The sequence below is a fragment of the Engraulis encrasicolus genome, chromosome 3 (assembly GCF_034702125.1).
Source record: "Engraulis encrasicolus isolate BLACKSEA-1 chromosome 3, IST_EnEncr_1.0, whole genome shotgun sequence".
NCBI lineage: Eukaryota > Metazoa > Chordata > Actinopteri > Clupeiformes > Engraulidae > Engraulis > Engraulis encrasicolus.
In genome coordinates, this window is record NC_085859.1 from 13,434,993 (window position 1) to 13,450,092 (window position 15,100).

Here is a 15,100-nt window from a genome sequence, read left to right on the forward strand (position 1 = left end):
TATGCTTCATGTGATGTTAAAAAGTCGCTCGCAGCGTTGGCCAGCAGCCAGGCTGCCATCTCTGCTGACTGCGTTTGTTTGTTTGTTTGTTTTTTTGTTTATTTATGTATTTATTTTTCCCCAGATTCACTTGTGCTGTGGGAGCCACTCTCTGGGCAGTGCTGAGGTGTCTCTCTCCACTCTAGGCCTGACCAGTACCCCTCTGAGTACCCATCAAGCCACCGTGGAGGGGGCCTTCGTCCTCCACCCCCAAGGCCAGTCCAAGCCTAATCCCCCCTCTGTACCCACTGATCTGCAGCCCACCGTGGGGGTTTCGGTCACACTTAGGAAAGAGACAGCGCCGCCCCAGGTACTAACTTGGAAATGTGGTGAATTGACCGCAACATTTGAAAATTTTAAAACCGAGACTTAAAGGACCAGTGCGTAATTTTAGTAGTTTAAGCACATTCAACCAAGTCTGTGTATGAAATGCACTATTCAAATAATAATTTGTTGCCTTGACACATACTGGATCCTTCAAAGTTTCAAAAAGAGCCCCTGATTTTATTTTGACAGGAAGCTGGGAATGCACATCAGATGGTCCAAGGGGCTGAGGCGACCGACGAGCGTCCTTTGTCACCTGTTCTACCACCAGCCATGGCAGCTGGGCCCTCTGCTGGGCCCCTTGCTCCAGCTACGCTTGCTCCACGGTCGGGTTCACCCTCACCTTGCCCTCCTCCTGGCGGTGGCAGGTAGAATTCGATTTTTTTTTTTTTCAAGACAAAAATTACATACTGGACCTTTTAATGCCTTGCCATCTGTAAATGTTCCATTCAATTCACATTTCTCTTCACGTTACGCTTGGGCACGCTTCTTTAGAGGACATTGTCGCCAGACAAATGACCAATCAGCAGACGGGGCAGGAGGGCCAGCGATGACTCATTACATATGCGCAGATTGCATGTCACTCACGACCAAACGTCAGCAATTGGTTGAAATCAGATGCACATTTCAAACTTCAGCAAAACTCACCCCTCCCGGGCCGCTAGTATACAATTCTCAATATCAGACCGTCTGTACCAATGAAAGATGTACAAGAGCAGGCTATCTTAACCTGTACATATCCTGTTGATTTGTCATGTTAACTCCTCTTAATTCTTACTTGAAACTTTGGCAGCCCTGGTCACAGGTTGGGTGGTGTGACCAATGAAGCGGTCCATACAGAGAGTGATGCAGAGAGCCTGCGGGGGGAAGAGGAAGAGGAGGAAGATGAGGAAGAGCAGCTGCCAAGGACAAACCTGCTGCCTGGTAAGAGAGGCTGTGTCACGCATCAAGTCGTTTTGTTTTTACCGACAGTCTGTGTGTTTATATCCACATACAAAAAGGATTATGAGTGCATTGCGTTCATTATGTCTTCTTGTTAAAGGGCATGTGCACTATCTTGAACATCAAGCCCCTTTTCTGAGTTGTCTGCAATGTTTTAGAGTCCCCCTCACTGTTTATTTATTTATTTATTTTTTGCTGCTGTCTCCGTTATTTGGCTAATTTTGGATTTTGTCTGAACCAGCTTAACCCTCTGAGGTCTGAGTGCCCTTCAGAGGGCAAGTTGTCTCCAAAAACAAATCTGTAACTCTGTGAGTTTTTGTCATTGAAACATTTAAGTCACACCATTAGAAACTTCGGACCTTCCAGGTTCCAAATATATATATATGAAATGAAAATACTTGAAAATGTCAGGGTGGTGCAAGCAGCCTAAAAGCCTCTGAAAAGCCTTAGACCTCAGAGGGTTAAGAATGGCAATTTATGAGCATGCCCATATCTGTTCTTAAAATCACCCTAAACAAACTCAAAAGTTTGAATTGAATTTTGTGAATGAAAGAGAGAAAAAAACCTACAAAATGCTATATAAAACACAACAGAAATCATGTTTAGCTACAGAATGGTTATGGAATCTTCAATCATCCACCCACACAACCTTTTATGTATTTTTTTTCTTGTTTCATATTTTGTCAGAGGCGTGCCCCTCCACTTCAGTTGCTCCTCCCGCACAGAGTAATGCAGATGGAGACCCCCAGGGCTCCGTGTCTGTGTCTGCTCCAAAGGTGGCCATTCCCCCCTCAGCGCACCACTACTGCTTCTCCATGGACCTGCGCAGTGTTCGCGACCTCAACACAGGCTTCCCAGTCAACTGCACCCTGAGGTGGGAGACAGCTTGGATTATAATGTTCTTCTTGGCACACTTTAAATGTTGTTTTAATTGAGTACTTAGTTGATAGCTGTTGTTTGTCTAAAATGGTGCTACAGTATATTCAGGAGAGAAAGCGATTAAACAATCATTTGATATTAATATCGTTGAACCTCTCCCGCCGCCACACAGATATGCGTACCAGTTTTTTGGCAGTGCCGCCCCCATCATGACCAGTCCCCCGGTGGAGGTGAAGAGGGGGACGGAGGTGTTCCTGCCCCAGTCCTACTGTGCCTTTGACTTTGCAGCACTGCCACAGCAACTCCAGGACACTTTCCTCAGGTAAACACCTTAGCATTGTTTAAGTTGTACTGTGTTTAAGTTGCGTTTTTTAGGCCCTGTCTTGGCCTAATGGCAGGGCACTGGGTTACTACGCCGGCGACCCGGGTTCGATTCCGGCCCAGGCCATTTGTCAAATCTTTCCCGTCTCTCTCTCTCTCTCCCCGCTCATTTCCTGTCCCTTTGTAACTGTCATGTCACAATAAAGGCATAAAAAGCCGAAAAAACATTAAAAATGAGAGGGTTTTTTTGTCATATTGTCAACCTTTCTTTTTGTCTTAGAGGGAGGTGAGGGTGGGTGCTGTGTCTATTGTGTGTTTTTGTAACTGTATCAGACGCTCTGTAAACAGCACAGAACGATTTTCCTAAAGGATGAATATTCTATCTCATCTTCTGTCGTAGCGTCTTTTGAGTCTGACTGGAAGTGAGTCCTGTGTGCATCAGTGCTCTAATGTTAAGCAATGGTTGCATTCCAATATGTGACCTTGCGTCCTCCACTTGTGCTTGTGGCCTCGTACCACGAAGTAATATGTCATGATGATCATTGTTTTGGCTAGGCTGACAGTGGGGAAACTTTATCATTTTCTCCACGGAGGTGGGGCCAGAAGGCGGGGCGAGGCCACAAGCACAAGTGGAGGACGCAAGGTAGCATATTGGAATATACCCCTTGTCTCATTCAAATACAGCGATGGCAATGCAGAACATATCTGATCCCTTTCTGAGTTGGTTGGTTTACCCACTTAGACTTTTCCACTAATACTTTGCTACATTGTTTTCCACCACTGTACTAATAAATCGGTTTTGCCATCTTCTTTATAGTTCTCATAGAACTGTGTGCATGTGTTTCAATCCGCAAATATCCACATCCACATCCAGAATCAGATAAGATATCTTGCCAAAATGGCCAAAATTCTCCTTTAAGGTGCTGTTTAAAGAAGAATTCTGTCCAATTTCATGTGTATAGTTGTGTTACGGATGTGCGTGTGTAGCATGTTACATTGTGTGTGTGTGTGTGCTTGTGTGCTTGCGTGTGTGTGTGTGTGCGTGCGTGCGTGCATGTGCGTCCCCCCTCTTGTGCTCCAGGGTGCCCCTGGTGGTGGAGATGTGGCACAGGGACGTGAGCTCCAGGGACGTGCTGCTGGGCACCGCCAGCATCCAGCTGTCCCACCTGCTCACCGCCGAGAGGAGGCGCTTCATGGGGCCCGCTGGACAGCAGCACTGGAGGCAGAGCCACACACAGAGACTTGCTGTGCTTAAAACACATGGGTAAAACAATATATATATATACACATTATACTGTATTTTTTATTTTTTATTTTACCTTTATTTAACCAGGGAAACAAAATCACATTGAGAATAAAATTCTCTTTTACAAGTGAGCCCTGGCCAAGGCGGCAGCACACGCCACACTTACATTTACAGACAGGACACAGACAAAACAGGACAGATTAATATGGATGAAGAGATAAAAGTACACAATAAAAAATGTGTGGATACAGTATATAATTTAACCTTAATTTAATGTTATACAGGTGTAGGTTTTCTACAAATTATCCTGTCTAGCTCATACAGTAGATGTATGTAACATATAGTAAGTCATTATATTACTTTTCACTTGAAATTGTAAGTGTGACGCAGAGAGACTGTGCTTAAAACCCATGGGTAAAGAAATGACACATTGTGTCTTTAATTGTTGTTTTTCTAGATCCAGTGAGAAGGTGGCCGAGCTGAGTTACGTCACCACCTTGGAGGACCTCGGTCTTGTCAGAGACAAAGACATCCTCGTCTCTGATTCTTCACTGGTCTGTTATCAGGGAACTTTTTACAGTTTTTATAGTCATTGTTGCAGTGTTTGTAGTCATTGTTCAGAAAGACTAGTCTGGCCTTGCCACCCATAAACCCAGGGCCGCCGCTAGACATAAGCAGAGTACGCAGAGTGCTTAGGGCACCAACCAGTGCTTGGGGCACCAACCAGTGCTTGGACACCAACCACTTTGCCCCCAAAAATTGGGACCTCGTACGCTGAGATTCACTAAAAAAACATGATGAAAAAATATTGAATTACATTACAAAGCATATATTTATTTGTTAGTGGAGTATTATTATTTAATTATGAGGGGGCCCTCCTCAGCAATTATGCTTAGGGCCTCCAAAACCTTAGCAGCGGCTCTGCGTAAACCTTTGCTAAACTCACATTTCCTGGGACGGGGTCACTCATGTTGCCAGACAACATTACCAATCAGTAAACGGGTGAAGTGTGTGTGTGTGTGTGAATGATGAAGCTTTACATACAGTATGAGGAGATTACATTGGTTTTTGGCATGCCCTGATGAAGACAATGGGTCGAACCGCGTAGACATGTAGCCAGTATTTAATAAAGGCTTTTTAAACTTTAGTAAGGAGTGCCTCAAATAGTGTTTTTTTATCATTTCATGGAAGTTTGGACGCAGTGAAGCATTCCCTTTTCTCTTTTTTATGAGGAGATTACATGTCGGGACATTGGATTTGAAAATGTGAAAATGCTCTTGACACGTTTTTGTTGCAGAGTGGAAATCCAGTCCAGCCGATTAGCGGTGGTGCGGTGGCGCCCCCTGCTGCCTCTCATGGCGGTTTGACTGAGCCACGGGAGACCCCTGAGTACAGAGCTGCGCTGGAGCTGGAGATGTGGAAGGAGATGCAGGAGGACCTGTTCGATGACCAGGTCAGATGATGGTGATGGTGGTGGGGATGATAATGATGATTATGTTGGTGGTGAGGATTAATAGTAGAGATGTACCGGATCCAGATTTGTAGGATCCTGCCGGATACCGGATCCACTGCTTAAGATCCTGCTGGATCCGGAACCGGATACCGGATCCTATGAAAGGGTTGAAACACATCGCCAACTCGCACACGTGGGCCCTTTTTATTATGTTGCCGCAAACTATTTTTAAGACTCATTGGCTTACTGCCACACTGCCTTCAACTGCCGCTTCCAAAGGGCTTTTCCTCCATGCAGCGATTGGGGTTGTGAAAGAATGACTGAAAAGCCTAGGCTACGTAAAAAGTAGAGATGCCCCAGATCCTGATTTTTAGGTAACTGCCGGATACCGGATCCACTGCTCAAGATCCTGCCGGATCCGGATAGTCTGAAAAACCCTATTATCCTGCCGGATCCGGAACCGGATCTTGGATCCTGTATATCTCTAATTAATAGTAATAACAATACATTAAATTACGATTCAATGTTGCAGAAAGCGCTCCATCATTGTTTCACTGTCTGTGCATACACATGAAAGTCCCACTGAGGCATTTCAGTTCGAACCAAAATCTTGCTGTCTGGGCATCTATGCAAACATAACCCGTTCAACCGTTCTGTGTCTGTGTCTTCATTCTTAATCCAACCGAATAAGGTGATGAATAATTATCAGAAAGTGTAAGATCTCTGAATTAAAGAATCAACAGATTTTATTGTTTTACTGTTCAATTGGTTAAGATGTGGAGATTGTGATTTTCACACAGGCCGCTGAATTCACACAGGTCGCTCTACTTTCCCCTTCCCTTCCCTTCCCTTCCCTTCCCTTCCCTTCCCTTCCCTTCCCTTCCCTTCCCTTCCCTTCCCTTCCCTTCCCTTCTCTCTCTCTCTCTCTCTCTCTCTCTCTCTCTCTCTCTCTCTCTCTCTCTCTCTCTCTCTCTCTCTCTCTCTCTCTCTCTCTCTCTCTCTCGTGTGTGTGTGGTTTCCCTCTCAGCTGAAGAGGAGGGAGCTGAGCCACATGCAGGCGCTGGCTGAGGAGTGGAGGAAGAGGGATCGGGAGAGAGAAGCGCTGGTCAAGAAAAAGGTCCGTCAGACAGCTGCTGAAAGCCTTATACTGTCCCATTTTTGGAAATAAGCTTATTTTATACCTCCCCTAGCGTTAAATAATAGGGAAATAATAGCAAACAAATAACAAAATGAAAGTGTGAATATAGTTACCTTAACCAATCAGTAACGGAGCTCGCGGGTGAGTTCCGCGTCATCACTCTCAACTGTTTGCTGATTGGCTAAACACTGAGAGAACCGAGCTCGAGGCTTTTGCCAGACTATGTGCGGAGCCAAAATCTTTGGGTGGAGTACATAGGATGGCGTCGCGAGGCTAATGATTACCCTTTGCCATGTTGCTCTGTGCCATGTTACTCTGCGCTGTACTATGTTCCATTGTGCCACGTTACACTGTGCCATGTTACACTGCGCCATAATACTGTATTCTGTGCCATGATACACTGTGCCATAATTCTGTATTCTGTCGATGTTACACTGTGCCATGCTACTGTATTCTGTGCCATGTTACACTGTGCCATGTTACACTGTGCCATGTTACACTGTGCCATGTTATACTGTGCCATAATTCTGTATTCTGTGCCATGGTACATTGTGCCATAATTCTGTATTCTGTGCCATGTTACACTGTGCCATAATTCTGTATTCTGTGCCATGTTACACTGTGCCATAATTCTGTATTCTGTGCCATGTCTGTGTGTAGGAGCAAGAGTACAACCTTTTAGAGGAGCAGTTACAGAAGACGCTGGCTGAGCTGGAGAAGAGAGAAAAGAACTTGGCCCATGCTGAGCTAGAGGTGAAACTATGACTTATGCTAGACCCAGCTACTAGCCTACTATTGACCTTACGCCTCTAAGAATCCTGGTCCAAACCTACGTTGACCCTATGACTCTACAATCTCTATCTATCTCCTCTTCCTCTGCCTTCCTGCTATTTCTGCCTCTCCTCTCTACCTCTCCTTTTAAATCCATCTCTAACAATGATGTTTTTCCCCCCATTTGTTAAGCACTTTGAGTTGCATGCCTTGTATGATACAGTGCTATACAAATACAATTATTAAAATTATTATTAAACGCACGCACACAGGCATTAGCAATCACCGGAATATGTGCGATCCACTTTTTCACCTTCCATGACGTTTCGGGTGAAAAATAAAAATGAGAGCAGAAAACTTTTTTTCTTTTTATCTGGTTATTTAATTTGGTTGTCCTGCTCCCAGGTCAGCCGTTTGGATGTGCAGGCTTTAACCTACTACTCCTTCACATAATGACTATATAGTCATGCATTAAATGTGCCTAAAACAAAGCAGATACTTATAAACAAAATAACATCTCAAACCACCGCAGTTGTATACTATGGAAATTGAAGGAAATGTTTGGTATTTTGTTTTCGGACGGTTTGTGAAGACGTACTTCAAAGTTGCAAAGTTAGTTGTGGGCAACTCGACTTCTTTCTGTAGCTTGAAAAACGTTCATCCTGGAATCAGAATTAGAATTGCGGATGTCTGACAGTGGAGCAGAGGAAACCTTTCCTGGCTACAGAAGGAAGTTGAGTTGCCCACAGCTGAACAGTTTTTACTAATTGTCTGTCTGTTTCACGTGTGTGCAGACACAGCGGCTGCAGCGTGAGCTTCGTGCGGAGCACGAGTTCTCGGTGCGCGAGGTGCAGAACAGCGGGCGACGACTGCGCGAAGACTGCGAACACCAGGTGGAGCTAGAGAGGGCCAAGATCCGACAGCTGGAGGAGGAGAACGCACGGCTACAGCAGCAGGTACCATAGATAGACGCCCAGCAATTTGGATTGTTTACTCAAACTTTTAACTAGCAGGTCCTTGTGTAGTATCCTCTTACCGCAGATGCGGTCGCCGGCGAGCCTATTCTCTATTTGCTGAAAATACTTAACTACATCATAACAACATTAGTATGACGGTACTGTACAGTAAGGTTATAACATGGATGTAGACTCTGCTCTCTTAGATAGGGCCAAGGGTATATAGCTGGAGTATTAAAACCAGGACTCTAAATTAACACAACCAACCAGTCAAATGCTGGTGAAATTTCAGTTTAGCTGGTAGAAAAGAGCAACTTACTAGCCGCTTTGACCCATTAGTGAGTGTGTGTTTGGCTTTGTAGGATCAACATCTTCCACAGTGGTGTAGTCTACTTTTTTATGGTGGGTATACTGTATATTTGAGATTTTTTTTGAAGTGGGTATACTGTATATATTTGTGCCATTCAAAACAATGGATCACTCAATTTTAAGTGGGTATACTGAAATCCCTGAAAATTAGAAGTGGGTATACTCCGTATACCCGCGTTCTACGTAGACTACACTACTGATCTTCCAGCCATTTTTGGCTGGTGGTGAAAAAAGTGAATGTAGGACTGATGATTACAACAGTCAACTACAGCAGCAGGTAGACGTACGTGCGTTCGTGCGTGCGTGCGTGCGTGCGAGCGTAGTGTGTGCGCTTAGTGTGTACGTGTGTGTGCATCTGCATGTGTGTGCACAGTCACGTTCAGTTCATTGTGTCCTGTTTCCCTTTTTCTGTAGTTTTACTCTGCACAGGTTCCTTTGTCTTTGGCATACATTGTGTTGCTTCTGTAAAATGATAATAAATAAGAAAAAACATTCAATCATAAAAACACCTTGTATCAGCAATCTGCAAGACAACCCACCTGCTGAAAAACGTCTATTTTCTGTCTTCCTCTCCCAGGCTTCTGGCTTCTTGCCTCTGGCCTATGTTTGACGTGTCACTAACAAATCAAGCCGTTTTCCTTCTGACCACCACAAAATAAAAACGGAGATGTTACTCGCACGCACGCACGCACACACACACACACACGTACACACACACACGTACACACACACACACACACACGTACACACACACACACACACACACACACACACACACACACACACACACACACACACACACACACACACACACACACACACACACACACACACACACTTAGTCTTCTGGATCCGCTGCAATGCATGCAGACACACACACACACACACAGTCTTCTGGATCCGCTACAATGCAAGCAGACACACACACACACACACACACACACACACACACACACACACACACACACACACACACACACACACACACACACACACACACACACACACACACACACACACACACACACACACACACACACACACACACACACACACACAGTCTTCTGGCTCCACTCTCGCCCATGTCAAGGCAGTATAAACACACACTTGTTCTGGCAAGCACCAGAAACAGTTTATCAAACTGAAATCCTCCCACCGCCTGATACCAACACACACACACACACACACACACACACACACACACACACACACACACACACACACACTGCTTCTCTTGTAGACTGGCAGAATTGTGTGTGAAGTCTTTGGAGTCTGTTTTATGTCAGGTGTGAAAGACGGCAAAAACCAATGGTGATTTTTCTTTTCTCATTTGTATCACAGTTACCACACAGTCTGAAGTCTGTATCCTCACGTACGCGTGTGCATGTTTGTGGGTGTGTATGTGTGTGCTACATGTGCATGTGGTGTGCGTGTGCGCGTGCGTGCGTGCGTGCGTGCGTGCGTGTGCATAGCAGCTTTTGTACATTTACATATTTTTCTTCTTTTTCTTCTTTAATTTTTTTAATAGTTTTTTTATTGACAGTCCTCTTCCCTATGGAATTGTTATGGCGGCTCATAGGGCTGTTTTTTTGTTTTAATTTAAAAATATATTTGTTGGACTTAGACTAAACTGAGATTGTTGCATGACATAAATTCCTGCCTAGATATATTTTCAGCTTTTATATTTTGTAATTTGGAAATTGGACAATAGTTTCACACAGATCACAGTTTTATTAACCACTTTTATTGTGTCAGATGGTTTAGATTTTGCTGTGAATGGTTTTAGCAGTTGCTACATGCTACTGGGAATTGGAAAGAAATTGTTTTCACAGATCGTAATTATAATAAATGTCATTGTGTGTCAGAAGGTGAATGTTGCTGTGAGTGGTAGCTGTTGCCCCATCTCGCCAAAATCTCTTCCCTTGTCCTCCTCTCTCGCGCAGCATCTTCTTTGTCTTTGTCTTCTGCTTCTTCTTCTGCTTCTGCTTCATGGAAGTCAACTCCATCTCACCACCTCCTTGTCCTCCTTGTCCTCCTTTCCTGTTCAGCTACTGGACGCAGACAGCAAACACAAACTCCTGCAGAAGGACTTCCAGCTGTTTCGGGAGCAGCAGAACACTCGACCTGAAGTTCGCCTCCAGTCCGAGGTCAACCTGCTGCGCTTGGAGAAGGTGGGGAAAGAAAAAAGGCCAGTTTTCAGGGCAGTCGTGCGTAAGCGGGTTAGGGTGTCAGCCCAAAGGTTACTGGTTCGACTCCCGTCCCGACCCACCAGGTTGGTGGGGGGAGTAATTCACCAGTACTCTCCCCCATCTTCCTCCATGACTGAGGTACCCTGAGCATGGTACCGTCCCGCTGCACTGCTCCCTCACGTTTTTTTTCCCCGATGTTTGCTGCTGTCTGCGTTATTTGGCTAATTTAGATTTTGTCTCAATTGGCTTTACAATGGCCGTCTATGGGCATGTCCAAATATGTTCTTAAATACACCTTAAACAGCATCTCACCAAGTGGTTAGGGGTGTTCACAGGCATTCTGTAAGAAGTTTGAAGGCGAAATATGACTTCTGTCATTGTTTATTTTCCATTTTGTGAACTAAAGAAAAAAAACCTTATTTACAGAAAGTTACATAAAACACGACAGAAGCCATGATTGGCTTCAAAAATTGTTTTGAATTGTTGTGGTGAGTTGCACAATCTTGAAAATAAATGTTTAGGGTGGTTTTAGGAACATATTTGGACATGTCCATAGATGGTCATTCTAAAGCCGGTTGAGACAAAATCCGAATTGTCCAAATAACAAAGGCAGCAGCATAGAGCAAGCATGAAATAAATGGTGAGGGGATCTTGAAAACATTGCAGGCACTGCAGAAAAGGGCCTTCATGTTGAAAATAGTGCAGTTGTCCTTTAAAGAAGAAATGTACTGTATTGATAAATGAAGAGGTTGGCATTTATTTGGGAGTCCCATGTGTCCTGTGCCTCTAGGTGGAGTTGGAGCGAAAGCTTGAAACCACCACCAAGTCCAAACTGCACTACAAGCAGCAGTGGGGTAGGGCGCTGAAGGAACTGGCGAGGTTTAAGCAGGTAAGGTTGAGTCTATTTACTATACTCAATAGGCATACGTTTACTTACTACTAAAGAAACAGGGAACAGGACTTACTTTTAACCACTGGAGGGAGCCACAATGGTTAACAATTACTACATTGATGGCATAAAACATACTAGGATGGCCCTGCCCGATGGGGCACTCATCATCTGCAAGGCTTCCATTCCGGCCCCGGTCCTTTGCCGACCCTTCCCAAAATCTTTCTTGTCCCTCTCTCAAACGGTCCTGTCACTAATAAAGTCTAAAAGACCAAAAAAAGGAGGAGCACAAAAGTCATGAAATGTATCTTAACATCATGAAGCCCCCAGGAATATATTAAAGAAAAAATGTAAGAGAAAAAACACCAAGAGCCTATGTTGAGTACAGCTATGTGTTCTGTAGACCTAAAGAGAGCACAGTAAAATACTGCACTAAAACGTTGATCATTTAAGGCTTAGGTTTAAGTCAACGCATGTAATATGGATGTAATTGGGTATGTCAAATGGTGTGAATCGTTGCATCATCGGAAGTTTTCATTCAAACTTTAAATTATCCGAGCTCGTGGTCTTGATGCTGACAGAATTTTTTCGGTTTAAAGGTTGAAACATTTGACATGCAGACACAAACACACCTGACTATACTTTTAAAATGTCAAATTATCTGGATTAGAGTAGTTACTAAGCTTGTCATGTAGCACATAAATTAATCAGGGTTCCTTCTATGTAATGTATTTTTCTAGCATGTGGTCTTATTACACAAATCATCAAAATGTCCAATCAAAAATGCTTTCGACACATCATTCGAAAGTGAACTTGACACAATTCCCCCAGTTAGAAATAATATTTACAAAAATGATTTCCAGTTTCTTTGTATTAATGTTAAACAAGACAAATGCAGAATTATGCCAAACTAGTTCATCATCTGTTTTTTGAACATGTTGACATATTTGTTTTTTTTATCACGATGAAACATTGACATTTTCACCACGATATGCTCAGTATCCTTTCAACTTTCATAAAATAACAATAAACTTGACTTGGTCATCAAAAAGATAATCTATCCAAGTGAGAGACTGTTGACTTTTTTTCTACTATAAAAAGTCATATTCACACAAAAAAATGGCATCAGTTCATTATTTAGCCATACAGTAAATAGATGCTATGGCGAGAGTAGCACGCTATTTCTGTGCGTTCGTTCACCCTCGGCAGCTTTAAATTGCACCACTAAGTGGAGAGAGAGGAGGAGAGGAGGGCAGGCCACTCAGCTTTCATATCGGCTCTCTTCCTCTCCGGCACCGCACAACTTCTCCCAGTGAACTCGGAGTAGAGCTCCCTACAGTATAAACACGGCTCACAGTAACAGCTTATCAAGCCTCACTAATAACTGTTAGAGACAAGAACCAGCTGGAAACTTAGCCCTCTTGTCTCCCCACCTCCCTCACCCCCACCCCCACCCCCCCCCTCCTCTCGTTCACTCCTTCTCCTGACCCCCCCCCTCTTTTTTTAAGTGCCAGATACATGTAAAGAAAACACAAGTTGATTTATGGAGAGCTGAGGGGCTTTGCAGCATAATATGAAACGGGATCATAAATCATGTGGGTATTATAGTAAGCATTAGCCGAGGCTTTAACTGACTTCAGCTCGCTGTCCTTCCCTTAGATGGGGTGCAGGGTGCAGAGGGGGGGGTGAGATTTGGGGGTTTGGGGGGATGAAGGAAAAACATCATGGAGTTGGCAAACATTCTGAAGTCCAACAGAATGAACATAATCCATGGCTTCATGTCTGTTTCCATTTGGTGGCCCGCAATGCAAGCAGTGTAGTTTACACTCTCTCACCTGGCTGTATAATTAATGCCTGCCTGCCTGGACGCCTGAACCCATGTACAACCGGAGTCGACTGGCCCCAGTTGTAATAATGTGAACTAACACCAGAAGCCACTGAAGCTGTACAATGGCTTTTGTAGTTAGTAAAAATGCAGCTGCTAAATAACCCTGGTCACTTCTTGTGCTGTTCACTATTCACTGTTCTTAAGCTACAGAACAGTGAAGGATGACTGCATTCACATTGTTCGCTGGAGTTTCACCTACTGCCAAAAGATGTCATAGCTTATTTGCATGAGGTTAAACGTTTTTAAACTCTGAGTTGTTCTAGTCACCATAGTTCCTTTGGTAGCTTTTGAAGCTTTCGTCCCTAGTCTTCATGCAAAGTCAGTTAGTTCCAGCGATTTTGCAACTGCTGCCGCCTCTAATGTGAGGCTTAGTTCAAGGAGCTGTGAAAATAACACCTTGGGTCTGTGTGGTTCGCCTGCCTGTCTTAGGATAGTATTTGAAAAATTAAGGCAGCCTTACAAGTCTGCCTTTTCAAAATAACTCTAGGGGCACTATGCCTTTTCCCTTTTTTCCGCACTCATAGTGTCTGCCTCTTGGCCAACCGACTACTGTAAAGTCCATCTGGACTTCACCCTCTGCACATAATACGTCTTCAACATTCAAGTAGATCACTGGGTGCTTTAACCCCCAAAAAAACCCCAAATTAAATCTTCACTGTCTGTTTTAAACTTTTTTTTATCCATAACAATATCCAATGTGAATATCCAAAGTGCACCACTGACTTAATGTTACATTCATCTCTCTCTTTCTTCCTCTCCCTCTCTCAATTCAGTTCAATTTGATTTAATAATGCTTTTTTAGCATGTCAAATAAGACATTCATATTGCCAAAACGATCATACAAAGTACAAGAAACACAAAATGAAAACAAATTAACGCAAGAAACAAAAGTAAATGTGCAGACATTCAACTGACATCTAACTGACAATTTCTCTCACGTTCTCTCTCTCTCTCTCTTTCTCTCTTACTCTCTCTCTCTCTCTCTTTCTCTTATACTCTCTCTCTCTCTCTCTCTCTCTCTCTCTCTCTCTCTCTCTCTCTCTCTGACACCCACACATGGCCTGGTGTTGCCTTGGTGTGCCTGCCTGTGGGGCTTAGATGTAAATGCTGACGTACCCCAGGTGCCTGCCCTGTCTGGAAGCCCTTCCTTTCCCTCCAGAAAACCTGACTTGAGCTGCTTCTGGCAGCACCACCACCCCTCCCCCCATCTCTCTCTCTCTCTCTCTTCAGCAAACTGTATTCATCTCTCTTTATTCCACTTTTTCTCTCCTCCTCAATTGTATTCATTTCTCTTTCTTCCACTTTCTCTCTTTCTTCCCATCTCCTCACCCTCAACCCCCTCCTCTCTCTCTCTCTCTCTCTCTCTCTCTCTCTCTCTCTCTCTCTCTCTCTCTCTCTCTCTCTCTCTCTCTCTCTCTCTCTCACACTCACACACTCACACACTCACACACTCACACACACACACACACACACACACACACACATACGATTCTCTACATGGCCTGGTTCCTTGACCCTTGTATGCGTTGGAGCTATGAGAACACGGGTCAGCAGTAGGTCACTGCATCTCAGCCGAGGGGTAGCATAGACGCACACATACACGCACACACACATAGTATATGCATATGTAAACACGTGTGCACGCTCACACACACACACACACACACACACACACACACCAGAGCATGGCAACCCG

The 15,100-nt window shown here is 44.1% G+C and overlaps 1 protein-coding gene across 1 annotated transcript in view; it reads left to right on the top strand.

The window, feature by feature from the left end:
- cep120 (centrosomal protein 120) overlaps window positions 1–15,100 on the top strand; it is a 28,157-nt gene that overhangs the window by 4,447 nt on the left and 8,610 nt on the right. The window contains exons 7-19 of the mRNA XM_063194795.1: window positions 125–349; window positions 556–731; window positions 1,157–1,287; window positions 1,993–2,179; window positions 2,357–2,506; window positions 3,587–3,769; window positions 4,209–4,305; window positions 5,049–5,204; window positions 6,232–6,321; window positions 7,003–7,095; window positions 7,908–8,069; window positions 10,487–10,609; window positions 11,418–11,516. Of these exons, the coding sequence (XP_063050865.1) occupies window positions 125–349; window positions 556–731; window positions 1,157–1,287; window positions 1,993–2,179; window positions 2,357–2,506; window positions 3,587–3,769; window positions 4,209–4,305; window positions 5,049–5,204; window positions 6,232–6,321; window positions 7,003–7,095; window positions 7,908–8,069; window positions 10,487–10,609; window positions 11,418–11,516 (1,872 nt within the window). The remainder of the gene's footprint in view (window positions 1–124; window positions 350–555; window positions 732–1,156; window positions 1,288–1,992; window positions 2,180–2,356; window positions 2,507–3,586; window positions 3,770–4,208; window positions 4,306–5,048; window positions 5,205–6,231; window positions 6,322–7,002; window positions 7,096–7,907; window positions 8,070–10,486; window positions 10,610–11,417; window positions 11,517–15,100) is intronic.